The sequence below is a fragment of the Hermetia illucens genome, chromosome 2 (assembly GCF_905115235.1).
Source record: "Hermetia illucens chromosome 2, iHerIll2.2.curated.20191125, whole genome shotgun sequence".
NCBI lineage: Eukaryota > Metazoa > Arthropoda > Insecta > Diptera > Stratiomyidae > Hermetia > Hermetia illucens.
In genome coordinates, this window is record NC_051850.1 from 4,470,795 (window position 1) to 4,486,000 (window position 15,206).

Sequence of the window (15,206 nt, forward strand, 5' to 3'; positions counted from 1 at the left end):
TGGTCACTATGATTTCCTACTCTTAGAAAGGATTAGAATCAAACAGTAATGACTATTGGAAGTGCTATCCTTAAGGGTGTCTCATGTCGAGTTGAGTAGTTCATAAAAGCCGCATAAAAGAGCCATCAAATTCTTTATATCTGCTTTCAGCTTCTGATCAACGACCTCATCCTGATATTCTGACAATCCTGATGCGATAATTTTCTTGAAAATTCTTCCAATTGGATTGTTATCGAGCACATTCGTAAACGAAACTAACTTATCTGAGAGAAAGTCTCCATATTTCATCCTTTTTTCTTTAGCCCAACCGCTATTTAATTTGAATTAAAGGTGGTGTCCTTAACCCCTTAACCGCTCTCTGAATTGGTGGTTTGTAAAATCGGCTGAGTTATCCCCACAGTATTCAAGTTGATACTGCTTAGTACTCATACTTTGCTGAGGGTCCTTTTTTGCCGAACTACATTTAACCTGAATGGTTTCCATTCAATCCAATTTCTTACTGAGGTATTCAACAGCAAAATCGATTATCCTTTGATTGTCATCAACACAATTGAATTGCTACAGGTTGATGACCCTAAGGCTTAAAAGACGAAGCTAAGGAGAGTTATATCTAATACATAAAGGACTCCTCTTTCTCTGTAGAGTCTGGATGTCAATTTTCTGGCACTTGCTTCCTATTACGATCCCATGTGTATCAAGGACACCACTGAAGGAATCTAGGGCATTTTCTTATTCCTCTGAGCAGAAACAAAATATGGTTAAAATCATTAATCACTGTAGTGAGATTCAGTCCGCTTCAATGTCCTTTTGGTATTTGAAACAAACTGACACCCACAAAACCTACTACTTCGAATTCAATATATCTGCGTCTAACGTCGAACCCCTTCCCCCTCCAGGATCGACTGTCTAAGGCACGTTCAAAATGCCACTTTATCTGTTATTTATAAGAATTATTAGAAACAGTTATCGTCCGTTGCTCCTTGCATCCCCTCCCGATATCGAACCTCATTTAACTGCCCTTCTCGCATTCCTTCTGTTTTGTCTGTTCATTTCCACAAGTCAAGAATATGCTTAAGACTTTACGCCATCATTACGCTTTTATCGTTCCACTTGTTTAGTTAATATGCCACCCGTCCATTGTAGTCCTTCCCCCCTCCATCCAGATGGGTTTCAGGACCAGCCAAAAGGTTCAAGACTCCCCCAAACCCTTATTCGAAACATCGCCTGAATCGCCACTTTAAGGGATTGCTGAAGACATTGTTAGAGGCATTGCCGACCAGCAGTTGTTGTTCTTGTGCATGTCCTTGGAAGCCTGTGGAGAAGGTGCGGAGAAAGGTGGCCGAGTGAAAGCAGGACTGACGTAGTATTATTGGCGAAATTGGTTACGCACTTTCCTAGACGAAATTGATTCTGTTTGCATTGTGAATGTGTGTGCGTTTGGCGTACAGTTGCTAGTTTAGTTTGTTTTGAGGTCATGCAAAATAACGATGTTACTTTGTCGAGCTGAATTGATTATGTATTGACATTTCGCTTCCAGGAATAGAATTTATAAATGGAGCTGGAACCATAGAGCGGTTCGAAGAAATGATTAATAATAATGACTGGGTACGCTGGGTATGCTGGGAGCATTGTAGTGAATGGGGGTAGGTTGGTTGGTTGGGACGTAATGCGTAATACGTTGATATCTGGATGATGGCTGCTAAGAGATATTAATGAACGTCCAGCAGAGTGGATTTGAAAGCCAGATGATTCCAAAGTTTCTTATAGTATCCATGAGAACTGATAGTTGTGGGGGTGGCTTCGAGTTTGGTATCGCACTGTTATGTATACATAAAACGAAGCTGGAGCTGATATCAGCACCATCGGTTTTGATCAAAATAACTTCTCAGATTCGACTGGGGCTTTTCGCACTGATCTCAGCGAGTAGGCACTTATAAATAAGCGTTATCGCCCAAATAGATGTGTGTTATCGATCATCGACTTCTCAAAATGCGCGTAAAATCATTCATGAATTCATCAAGGCGAAGTTCATTAAAAGTTCATCAAAACCTCTCAAAGATTGAGAAAACTGAGAAATATTATAAAACAACCTAAATCGAGGAAATAAGCTCATAAAATTTCTTAACCGTATCTGAATTCACTTATCAACTATTAAAATTCAATTGAAGTTGGTTTTTTTTTTATTATAAATATAATCGGGCGTGTAAATGAACTTTTGTGGGCGATGTATGCGTTAAAGAATGCCACGTATAGCATTTTTGTTGGGTAAATTGAAGCATATATATTTAATTATCGTCTGTATTCTTAGATTAATTGGTAGGAGACCCAGACAATGTTTGATTAATTGACGACTATTATATTCGCTACATTGTATCATTTGCCTTAAGGGGGGAGTACGGTCTGCACGGTGGAAAAAAGACACTTTTTCAAACATTTTTTTACACGATACGGGCAAGGTGCTTTAAATGAAAATTTTTCAGTATGATAGAATAACATGTCAAGAATATTTCCTGAAAATTTCAGCGAAAAATAATAAAATTTGAGCCGTTGGTAGTAAATCTCCCGAGACGTCTCCGGTGACGGCTATAACTCATGACTCGATCACCTGGAGCAGAAAAACCAAAGTGATTCTATTCGTATATGAGTTTCTCCAGGCAATACTGTCAAATTTTCCTTTTTATAATGATTTTTCAATTTTTGGTAACACAGAAAATAAAGAAATAGGACTTTTGTTGAAAAATCCGGCATAGTCGCTAGTGTAAGATAAACAATAGCGACAAACTCGACAGCGTTATTTCGTGAATTATACATTGGAACTGTGTACCAAATTTCAAAAGGATCGGTGCAATCGATTTTAAACTACAGCCGTCAACGAATTTTAAAACGTGAAGTATAGGAAAATCGTTTTAAAGTTAAAATTTCATATATCCATTAGTTTTGCCCCAATCGCTCTAGAGATATTGTGCATTCATAAAAAAAAAAATTTCACGATGATCCCCCACCCTTAAAGACGGACCAAATTAGAAAGTCTTTTTACACGTACATTTTGGGTTTTTTTTTAGTGGGGAGAATTATTCGGAATTCAAGTAAATTCGTAACATTGGGAAACGCTACCTCAATTCGTTGGCTAAATTAAAGCAGTCAAGCTGTTAAGTTCTTGAAACACCCTCGATTCAAACTGTCTTCCTTAATCTGTAGTGATCCGAAGTGGTATGCCGGACGTGGAGATCCATGTGTTAAGGAACGTTCTAGCAACTGTCATTACTTCTTCATCGAGGATTGATGCTACTTCCCGCCAACTTGAGGAACGGTCTACCATGCATAAGCAGATGTCAAAAGTCCCGCCTGGTGCAGCCACATGGCGAGTCACTTTTGACCGCTGCAATCGGTTTTGACAAATCAGTCAAACATTCCCCTGTATTATCAGTTTAAGGGTGGCGTTTGTTCCTGGCTGAGATAAGTAGCGTAAGCTGTTGAAAACAGTTTTTCGGAATGGGTAATTGATATACGGTTGGATGGTACAAGTGTATACATCCTACGATAGCTTGCAACTGGCCCCCGGAACTTGCTTCAGTCGAAGCAATGTGTTTCCTTGTTGTAGCATTTTGAGCTCTTCGTCCGTGGATTGATGTGGTGAGCACTCGTTCTTTTTGTGGAAGGCAAAGACTGACGGCTTGTGATTCATAAATATGGTGAACTCTCATGCCTAAACCATATAACGAAAGTGTTTTATCGCTAGGTACCTAGCCAGTAGTTCCCCGTCGTATGTTCCGTATTTACGACCTCCTGGAAAACAAATAATGGTTGCGAGCTACAATTAATCATTTCGCTTCAGGACTGCTTAAATCGCAAAGTCAGATGCATCGCTGAAAATGGGGCATCAAATTTTAGATATGCAAGCAGCAATCTGTCTCATACATAAAAAGGGAGATATCACACAGTGCAGCAATTATAGAGGTATCACGTTGCTGAGTACCATCTATAAGATATTCTCCACTATCCTGCTAGGCCGGATAGCCCCATACGCCCAGAACATCATTGGCCCATACCAAAGAGGCTTCACTCCAGGCAAATCACCAACAGATCAGATTTTCTCTCTGCGGCAGGCGATGGAAAAACTGTTGGAATATGGACAACAGTAGCACCACATGTTCATCGACTTTAAAGCCGCCTATGATAGCATAGCCAGGGTAAAACTGTACACGGCCATGAGAGAATTCGGTATCCCGACGAAATTAATAAGACTGACTAGGCTGACCCTGACCAATGTGCGAGGCCAGACAAAAGCAGCAGGATCACTCTCAAGACCATTCGACATCAACAACGGTCTACGACAAGGGAATGCGCTATCATGCGTCCTCTTTAACCTGGCCCTCGAGAAAGTGATCCGTGATGCTGAGGTAAATGCAAGAGGTACGATCCTCTTCAAGTCCACCCAACTACTGGCCTATGCTGACGATATCGACATCATGGGAAGAAGCACCCGAGATGTACAAACTGCCTTCATCCAGATCGAGCAGGCGGCAAACGGGGCGAGATCTTGGGCTGCACATCAATGAAGGCAAGACAAAATATATGGTGGCAACGTCAGCACCGAAGACAAATCAATCAACAACATCAAACCGCACTGGTCAAACACAAACACGAAGAAGAATAAGAATAGGAGAATAGAACTTTGAGACCGTTGACAATTTCTCCTATCTAGGGTCGAAAATCACAACCGATAACAACTACGATGACGAAATTCGCGCACGGTTGTTGTCAACCAACAGAGCCTATTTCAGCTTACAAAGACTGTTCCGCTCGAAACGTCTCACCATAGGGTCAAAGCTCTTACTGTACAAGACTATGATCTTGCCAGTCCTCATGTATTCCTCGGAAACTTGGGTTCTTAGCAAAAAAAATTGCGAACTCTTGGCCGCGTTCGAGAGAAGAATCCTCCAAAGAATTTTTAGCCCCCTACATGAGGATGGACGATTCCGTAGCCTACACAATGACGAAATCTATGAGTGATACCATGACCGTCCGGTTGTGGATAAAATCCGGCTCAATAGGTTACGGTGGGCGGGTCACTTAATCCGTATGGATGAAGATGATCTCACCCGGAAAGTCTATAAGGGCAATATCTATGGTAGGAAAAGAAGACGAGGCAGACCCTGCCTAAGATGGAGCGATGGCGTGGGCCAGGACGCCAGACAGCTGTTAGGGATATGGAATTGGTGGACCTCGGCGCAAAACCGGGATGTCTGGAGTTCCTTATTAAGGCAGGCCTAGACCGGATACCGGTTGTAGCGCCGTTGATGATGATGAAGCAGCGTTGCCTATTCCAGAGCATTTTTGGAAGCTTCAAAAACTGCTGTAGATACGCTAGTCCAGTTGATTGGTGAATTTCCTTTAATTTTTTCGTGAAGAATCTCGTTGATTGCGGGACTTTGGATCGCTTTGATTTTGATTGACAAAGAACGTGTCCCCTCCTTTGAGACAAGGTATCCTAAGAAACTGACCTCAGTTGACCAAAAATGCATGAATCGTTGGAACGTTTGCGCCCTATTCTGTAGGCCGAATGTCATAAACGCAAACTTGTAAAAGCCAACGGTGTTGTGATGGCAGCCTTTGGTATGTCTGGTATTTGATGAACGCACCAATCCCAGCATCGTATTGAATTCCTTTTTTGCGCTGTGCAGCTTGTCCGGAGCTAATCGTTTGGATTTTAAAGCAACTGGTGGTCCTCGTTTTGTGACTATATGTTGCTTAGTTCGGTGCGACGCCATTTATCCAGTTTCGTCCGGAATTCTCCGTTCGCAGCTCTGGAAGCTGACTTGATAATTGCTGGATAAGGCAAGGATGTTGTTTCCGCGATACATGACGGAAGTGTGACGTAAGCCTTATCAGTTATGTCGGCTGCAGTTTGTAGTGGCTGACTATCCATCGTCGCCATAATCGGTTGAAGAGCAGATGGCAGGCGTCTTAACCATAGACTTCTCATTAGTTGCTCTGGAACTCGGCGGTACTACAGCCGAGACACTGCAGGCGGTGGAGGAACTGGGAGGGTTTCTCGTCGCCTATATATGTGTTCTTCATGATTTGCCTCACTTTCCGCTCCTGGCTGACACACCACCACTTTATTAATTCCTCGCGTAAGCCGTTATATGAGCTCTCTGTCACGGACTGTGTAATTATTTCGCGAACTTCGGTGACATATCGCGGTGGTAGCATCACTATGACTTGCAAAGATTGTTTTTGTGGGTTTTCATCATCATTTAACATCAGGGTCGTGGGGATTAAAGATTACAGCGGTCACTTTCTGCATTCACCTAAGCGGACACCGTGTGTACAGAAAGTACCTCTATAAGTTCGGTTTGGATGAATCACCAGATTTTCCTACATATGAAGGTGCGACAGAAGATGCACAACACGCTTTCTTTGTCTTGATTGATTGAGTCAAGTCGTAACTCGTCTCGCCATGGTTTTGTGGTGTAGTCCAAATGCTTATATTTGGGATTAGCCTGAATGTCCACCGACCATTTCTCGGCTGGTGCCATGCTGTTTGCCACGAAAGCAAATAGCTCATTCACTCAGTCTGCTTGTTAAGGCCCACTTCCTGCTTCACGTATAAGCGGCTTGCTTCATCGGCTAAAATATCCACTGGAATCATCCCTGCATTTACGCATGCTGTCTTATACGATGTTGTTCCGTAGGCGGAGCATGTGCAAAGAACACTTAGTCGATATGCCGCTTGAAACTGTTGGCGATTTTCTACCATTTGTGTCCAGTATTTTTCTTCCTCAAAGTCTTTCCTGGTTAGTTAAAAAACCACTTTGATGGCATCAACCGCTGACCGACCCTTCCAGAAGCCAAACTACCTATTTGATAAATAAGCGTCACTATCAATTATTTAATATTGTATTCAGAAAACAGATAGGTCTGTAGGGTGTTGGCTCGCCTATCGTCCCACCTAGCTTCAGGAGCAGTTTTTGTAATTTCCACTCCACAAGAAAAGATCCTCCTTTCAGACAGTCTGTGAATATTTGTGCGAAAATTCTTGGTGCCATTCTCATTGCCAGTTTCAGCGCCTTGTTGGGGATATGATTAATCCCGGGGGGCTGCGTTATCCCCGACTCGTTTTACTGCGTCCGGAACTTCGTCTGCGGTTACTGGAGGGATATCTTTGCCACTTAGTAAGATCGTAGGAGATGTGTTGGGGAAAAAGTGTCAAAACGATCTCGCATAGCAGTCTGGGATACATAATAGAAGGAGACCTTTTATGTTTTATTGCCGACACTTTTCTCAGAAACGGCTGTACCAATTGACACGAAATTTAGTGAAAAGTGGAAACTATAAACGCCCACACATGCAGTAAGTTACATCTTTCTATGTTGAGTTTAAGGGGGGGGGGCTTCATACATAGAAATTTTTTTTTTCATCGACTCTAGTCATTCCAAAGGAAAGGTCTCGATTAGTCCTTTTCAAAACAAGTCTAATTTTGACATTTGTTGGAAAGGCGAGTTTTACCTGCTCATGATTGGGAAGACACGATTCCTGACTGTATGTTCTGCAATGAAGTGATAGACATCGATCATACTTTTCTTGCTGTGGAAGCAATTTTATACAGATACAGACAAATGCTGAGAAGCTTTGATAGATGAAATCGTGTTGCGCAGTGCAGTGCACTGTAGTGTACCGTTACGGTCTTGAAGGGAGTGCTCTAACACACTTCAAGGCCCTGATCCAATATGGATTGTTGCACCAACAATTATTATTATAATTTTGAAAAGTTATAGAAGGTCAAATTTTTCTATTTCATGTGAATTTATTGCACCCTAAGACAAATGTGATGCCTGAAATTGCAGTTTATGAAATCCATATTGGGAAAAGCTCAAGTACAGCAAACGATTGACGGAAGATGCTAAATATCGATAAAATAGATTCACTGTAGATGTTTTTTTCCTCAAATAGCAGTTTTCATGTCTGACTTCTATTTTGCACACCTAATTATGTATGAAGTAAATCTGACAGCTGTTTTCTGTTGCCATCATATATGCGTGTTGCCAGCTTTAAGTGTGCTGATTTATCTGGCCGAATTTATTTTTTTGCCAAGTTTTTATTATAAAAAAATAGGTGAATCATTAAAGTGTTTTGTGTATATTTTCCGAATTATTATTCAATTAGCTTTAAATCTTTACGGCTTCGATTTCCACAGGGAAATCATAAAGTATTTATTAGTGTATGGATGAAATAGCCTAATAAATTCCATTATGATCCTGGTTGTTATACAACGTAAAATCATTACTCCATTTCCCTGATACTCGAGCTTTATTACGCAAATATACACCCAACAAAATGTATCTTGGCTTCTCGCCTTCTATCGACCTCGAAATCGTACAAGGTCAGTTTTATTTATAAATCCGTTGATTTTTCAGTTTTTCTCCCCCCGAAATAAAAAAAAAACACACAATTTTCCATCAAAGAACCCACACTCCATCAGCACTTTCACTTTTTACATCTGCGCCAAGGAAAAAATAAAAATAACAAAAGTGAAAAATTGCTTCTTAACCATTTCTAGATTCAATTCAAACATTTGAGAATTTTGTTTATAAAACTATTCTTGTATCCCGTCTTGGTGCTGGTGCTGGTGAATAAAGACTTGGTAGATTGGATTCCTGCTGTCGTTAAAGTTACAATTTACTGCGATCCTTGTATATGTCAGGGTGAAAATGCAAACGTGAAGGTTGTATTGAATGCGAATGGTGGCTATGGCTCGCTATAAAGGAATAAATGGAAACCTTGAATATTTTATGGATGCAGCCACTTATGCGGTTTTGTTCGTTTGTGCTATTGTAGATCTCGTAAATAAATAGATAAAAGTTTATATGTACAGTTTGGAATATGGAAGTCAGATCTTGGGATTTTCTCCAGTCTGTAGACATTTAAATGGGGCGGTATTTGGGGCAGAATAGGCCTCTAAAAAATTAGTAATTTGGATAATTAGATAATTCCATTGAAAGTCGATTTAAAGCAACCTTAATCAAGGAATGGTTTCAAAGTTACTTCATCGCAAAATTCTAAATGAATCCAAGGGAGATGTGCTGATCATAGAAGAGGTTCATCCACTGTCCTTGAAGTCCTTGTTTACTTTTCTTTCTTTATTCAATGTTTTCAAAACAAAATCTTATTAAAATCGGTTCAATGTTTGTCCGTCTGTCTGTCTGTCTTTTTTTTGTCGATGGAAGGTGGAAAGCTTCAAAAGCTACCGCAGGCTCCTACCACCTTTGTTATGTGGGGCTCTTACCCACTAAAACCACCTCCTTCTCCTTCCACTCTCCCCGCGATAGCCTCCGTGTCTGCTCAAGAATTGAGTTAGGTCGAAATCTACCCCTCCCGAGGTTGCTTGATCCATCTCCGGATATCCCATATGATTCTGTGAGTCCATTGACCCTTTTCTGACTCGTCCCAATTCTCCCGCCATTCCGCGACAGTTTCAGTTTGTGCGAGCTGTCGCCGACGCGCAGGAGATCCCCTTATCTGCTTCATTTTTCAGTGCATCTGCCCATACTGGGGCTGCATACAGTAGGATCAAACTGACCACCTTCGAAATAAGGAGTCGACGGCTCGGCCTTGGGTTACCTATATTTGGTAGCATTCTCGCAATCAGCGCTCCGATGTAATATGTCTTGGTTGCTGCACCCTCCACATGCAATCTGAAGATCAACCTCTGGTCAATCATTAGACCTAAGTACTTAAGCGCAGGCTTGGAATGAACTTTTTGCGTTTCAACTTTGATCTTCATGGAAGTGCACTTTCTCCGCTTGGTAATAAGTACTACTTCCGTGTTATATTCTGCGAGCTGTAGACCAGCATTCTCTAACCAGGATTTAATCTCATAGACTGCTTCATTTGCATAAAACTCGACTCCTTCGAGAACGCATGCAACAATCGTCACAATGTTCGTCAATGGATGCCACGCCAGTAGGAAGGTCTGGCGTCAGTACTCTTCTTCTTTTTTTTCTTCAGCCTTTGTCCCGTTCACAAGCGCCGTTTCGCTCTATCGAATGCCTGATCTGGGACCAATCTCGTGGCTTTTAAATTCCCATTCAGTATATCAAGCCACCGTTGTTTCGGCCTGTCTTTTGGTCGTTCACCATCGGCTTCGATGTTCAGACCAATCTTTGCAAGTGAATTCTCGTTAGCATGAATTGACCATACCATCGAAGACGCCTCTCTCGCAACTTTTGCACGATCGGTGCAACCCCATAACGATCGGATGTGATCAAAACGTGTCACGCCACTAGTCCAACGCAACATCTTCGTCTCCATTACCGCAAGACGCGGTTCATTATCTTTTATAGTTGGCCAACCCTCAGAACCATAGAGAGCGACAGGACGGACGACATTGCGGTAAATTTTAGATTTGAGACGTTCTTTGATACGTCGATCACAAAGAACACCAATTGTGGAACGCCACTTCATCCTAGTTTAATGCGTGAAGCAATTTCATAACGTAGGTAGGGTAGGTAGGTATCAGTGGCCGCTCCGAGGAGCCCAATTAGCGCTTTGGTGCGCCGTTTTGATGCCACAAACTCCTAAGACCGTGACTGTTGTTATAGGAACAGGGAAGCAGAGTCCAGCTGGCTCGGATCTTCAGAGCCAGCCCGTAGCATTCACGAAGGAAAGTAGCTCTCCGACCCTGCAGCTAGAAATTTCACTGAGGTCCCCAAAGAATGGTTTACCCAGTGTCCGCAGCCTGACTCGAGCCAGAGCTGGGCAATCGCAGAGAAAGTGCTTGAGGGTTTCCCTTCCTTCTCCGCAGATTCGGCAATGCGAGTTGTAGGGTAAGCCGAGCCTAGCGGCATGGTCCCCTATGGGCCAGTGCCCCGTGCAGACCGCCGTAATCTTGAATGCATTTGCACGCGTCTGGCATAGGAGCTCTCGTGATCGGGCTATGTTATAAGCGGGCCAAATTCTCCTTGATTTGGCACAGCTTGTAAGCCTTCGCCATCTCAGGCCCGCGGCTGCTAGGTAGTGCGAGTAGACTCGGCCCCCGACAGCCGCCAGCGGAACACCGACTGTATTCCCCGAGGGACTGCCAAGAGCAGAGCTGATCACTGCCGCTGACAGTGATTGTGCGCATGCATGCCGTTTGGTATAATTTCATTCCTTCATCAGATTCGCGGCACAGAACCCTATCGATTAGGAAGTCAGCGCTGACCAGGTACTTCGCCATCCCTAAGTCGATTAGTGACTCAAGCATCTCGCTCTATTTGGCAGAATTTAAAGCGTTCTTGACATCGAGTGTGATCACTGCACAACATTTGTCCTTGTCAAGTGCGGTCTTAGTTGTGTTAGCTATTGGGACAACTGCATCCGTTGTAGACCTCCCCTTTCGAAAACTGAACTGATTTTCGGAGAGACCGCCATCCTCTTCGGCAATTGGAAGTAATTTGTTATAGATTATTCGTTCGAATAGTTTTCCAGCATGATTTGGAAGGCATATTGGCCTGTAGGACGAAGCTTCCACCAAAGGTTTGTTTGGCTTGGGGACTAGTATTAAGTTCTGCTTCTTCCATTGTGTAGGAAATGCTCCTTGTTTAAGGCATGTGGTGAACGCCTCGGCAAACATATCTGGAGCTATTTTCACTGCTGCCTTGAGGGCTTTATTGGGGATGCTATCCATGCCAGGTGCTTTATTTCCGAATATTTTTTCCGCAGCTTCGAAAACCTCATTTTCACTTACTATAGGAACTTCGGCGGTCTCTACCCCGACAGTGGGAAGGTTACCAGCACTCATATTCTGTGGGAAAAAATCTGTTACTATTCCATTAAGCAGAGTAGGGCAAGAAATTGGTGGACAGCGTTTGCCTTTGCCTTTTCCCCGATCTGTAAAGCTTTCTCTTCTGCCCTTCCTTCAAGCGCTGTATTTTGCTGAAGAACTTCTTCGAAAATCTCCTCGTCAAACTTATTAGCTGCCTACGCTTCAGCTTCCGTCCGGGACCATTTAATTCGTGTACCATGCAAGGTTTCAAAAATGATGGCCTGGTGGTCGCTATGTGTATATTCTTCACTGACATACCACTGGAGGTCCTTAGCCAAGACATCGCTAACAAAAGTGACATCTACCACGGACCCCATTTCTCTCTTTCGGAAAGTGTTCACGCATCCAGTGTTAGGAACTACAAGATTCAGACGAGAAAGAGCTTCGAGTAATATACGTCCTCTTGCGTTCGTTCTTCAGCCCATCCGTTGAAATCGCCGGGCACTACCTTTGGGCTATGGTCGTTTGCATCCATTGCTAGCCTATCCACCAAAGAATGGAACCCCTCTCTTGTAAGGCTTGGAGCGGCATAACATTTTTGCACTAGTAAAGCTACTCTCGAAAATCTTCGTGGTTCCGCATTTAAGACACAGGTCGGACCTCGTGTACACTAGTACATTTTTTCGCCACGTGCCCAAATTCCAAACACCTAAAGCATCTTTTCAGAGTTATCTGCTCTCGTAGTCGGCAGACGACCCAACGAATCCGAACTTTACTGGCAGCGGTAGCTCCTTTGGTCGCTTCAAGTGTTACACTTTTGGTCGCGGTTTTTGTGCCGCCATATTCCTTCCTTAGCCGTAGAATATCTCGCTCCTGCACCAACTGTATTCCCAGCTGGGATCGTAGGGCTTGACAAATTTCTTCCTTCTTTGTAATCTCGTCCAAGTCCTTACATTCAATAACCACGCGATTTTTACTGAGCTTCACTTCTGCTGCCTCACCTAGTGACGACTCGATTTTTTCTGCAGGTCTTCAAACTTGTTTTCGCCTGGTTTGTGGTAAATTCCAGCAATAGGTCGCCTTTCTGCGTTTGCCTTATGCGATTCACACTTTCAGTTAGGTCTATTAACAATTTATCTGTTTTGACCTCGCGCAGAATATCAGTGGAAATCTTTCGCTGTAGGGTCTGGTAGTCTTTTGTGTGATCGCTTACTTATTTGCCGTGGAGGCGTTTTCTCCATTTTGCGTTTTTGGCTGCGTTGAGGAGATTCCGCTTCTCCATTAGACTATCTCAGTCTTTTATGTATGATAGTTCCGGAGTTTCCTTTGTTCTCAGTCTACGTTGTGCTGCTGCATCCATAATAGTGAAGCGGCTGCCCTTAGTTGGGCGCACTCTTGGCGTTGACTGCAGTGCTGCGGTTTCTCCTTGTTTCTTACCTTCACTACTTTCTTTTAGTCCCTCTCGTACTTCAAGATACGCACCTTTGTCTGTCTGTCTGTCTGTCACATGCACTTTTTTCAGAAACGGCTGTATCGATTGACATGAATTTTGGAGAAAAGGTGGGAACTGTTAACGCCCAGACATGCAGTGGGTGATATCCTTCTACGTTGAGATTTGGGGGGAGGGGTCCCCATACATGCAAAAGGGGGGTGTAATATTTTTTTTCACTGAATATGGATGGTCATGTTGGGTATCAAATGAAAGGTCTCAATTAGTACTTTTCCAAGCCGGTCTTAGTTTTGAGATTTGTCAGAAAGGCGGAGAGGGGGGAGGGGGGGTGATGGACAGTGATGATTTCTTTAACAGACCCATTTTCAGGAACTACCCAACCAAAAAATCTGGTGTCCTGGCCTCAAAATACTCTGCATATCGATCTGTGCTGTTGTGTTTGTTTTTAGAAAGCTTAGATTTGATTCAATTGCCAGCGAAGTATATCTATCAGATAAGAAAAGCTTGTTATATAAATCGATAGCAATCTCACCTTTTCAATCCAATGAGCAATCCGAGCTAGAAATTTAATTAGCTGGAAAGAAGCAAGCTATACCTTTTTAACCACATTTCCTAAGAATTTGCTAATTCGTGAGTTTGTCCCATCGCTAGGTTCTTTCCTCGTATCCATAGGAAGACCAACACCAACCATAATATCTGCAGGTGCTTCCCAACTTACATAATGCTAATGTCACCTAATGCCACTTGCAAAGATACTTTACAAAAGCTATTTGGTCCGCATATATATATACCCATGTTCCGGTGCTTGTTTGACTATCGACAGGTTCTCTCTTCACTGCATAGTTCCCCCTTTCCCAGGCCTAACTTAAATGCACTTTGTTAATGTTTACCACTTTATTTGTTTCTTTTCAGATGATGTGGATAGACTGAAGCCACCTAAGCGCGGATTCTTACAATCGATACTTTGTTGTTGGCGACGAACCAGAACAAAAACAAATCAAAATGGTACACCAATCGATGGTTCAACAACACCGCCACCACTTCCCAATGAACAAAAGTATCTTTTACCGCAAGTCCGACATTCGGATATGCACAAAAAATGTATGGTTATTGATTTGGACGAGACCCTAGTGCATAGTAGTTTTAAGGTAATTATGTTTTATATATTTATATCCCTTTCAGAGTATAATAGGCAGATAACAGCGCTAAATTTCAGTTTTTTATTGACAATGCTAATAGTAACAGGCCTAGGAGCGGGTTCTTAAGGATCGAGACAACAGACCCTTAAAAATAGACTTTGAATGAATTTGTCCCTTTTAAAAGCCTACCTTGAGTATGCAATTTGTCCTATATTTAACATGAGTAACGATCGTCTTCCAGACGCTCATTTCCTATCTATTTTAGAAAATGGATACAAGCCATTTACGTAGTGACGAAAAGCACAATAAATTTTATCCACCAAAATCACAATACTGAAAATCAAAGCCCAACTCAGGTTTTGGGTTGTTGTCAACAAATTGATTTCTATCGTGTACTTCTATATATCTTTGCTTTCTACACCCTACAATGACGTTTACTGTCAACAGATACATCACGTGAACTTGCGTGGCAAGATATATGCTCATTGGACCAGTTGCAAAAACCGGTTCAGTAGCAGAACTGCATCAAGAAGACTGTATACAGGAGATTCAACTTCCAGTGCATTGTTCGAAATTTTATGGTGAAGAAAAATCATTGCGCATCTTCGACCGTCGACGGTAATTGCGGGGAAAATCTCTGCGCGTAAGGTGGTGTACGCCCACGGGGTTGCAAGCATGTGACATTGGACAGCTATTTAGGGCTTGTCACATGCGATGGTGAAACACACATTAGAAAACCATTAAAGTGCAATCGACACACCAGTACATTATACACATGGATCACGGGCCAGTTAGTTACCTCAAAGATACACAATTACATTCCGTGCTCCTTTGCTGCTTGATATGCTGCTCCTGTGTGCAGTCTTCT

At 42.6% G+C, this 15,206-nt stretch overlaps 1 protein-coding gene across 1 annotated transcript in view; it reads left to right on the forward strand.

Moving 5' to 3' along the window:
- LOC119648659 (phosphatase Herzog) overlaps positions 1–15,206 on the forward strand; it is a 231,683-nt gene that overhangs the window by 197,862 nt on the left and 18,615 nt on the right. Inside the window, exon 2 of the mRNA XM_038050438.1 lies at positions 14,112–14,347. Within this exon, the coding sequence (XP_037906366.1) occupies positions 14,112–14,347 (236 nt within the window). The remainder of the gene's footprint in view (positions 1–14,111; positions 14,348–15,206) is intronic.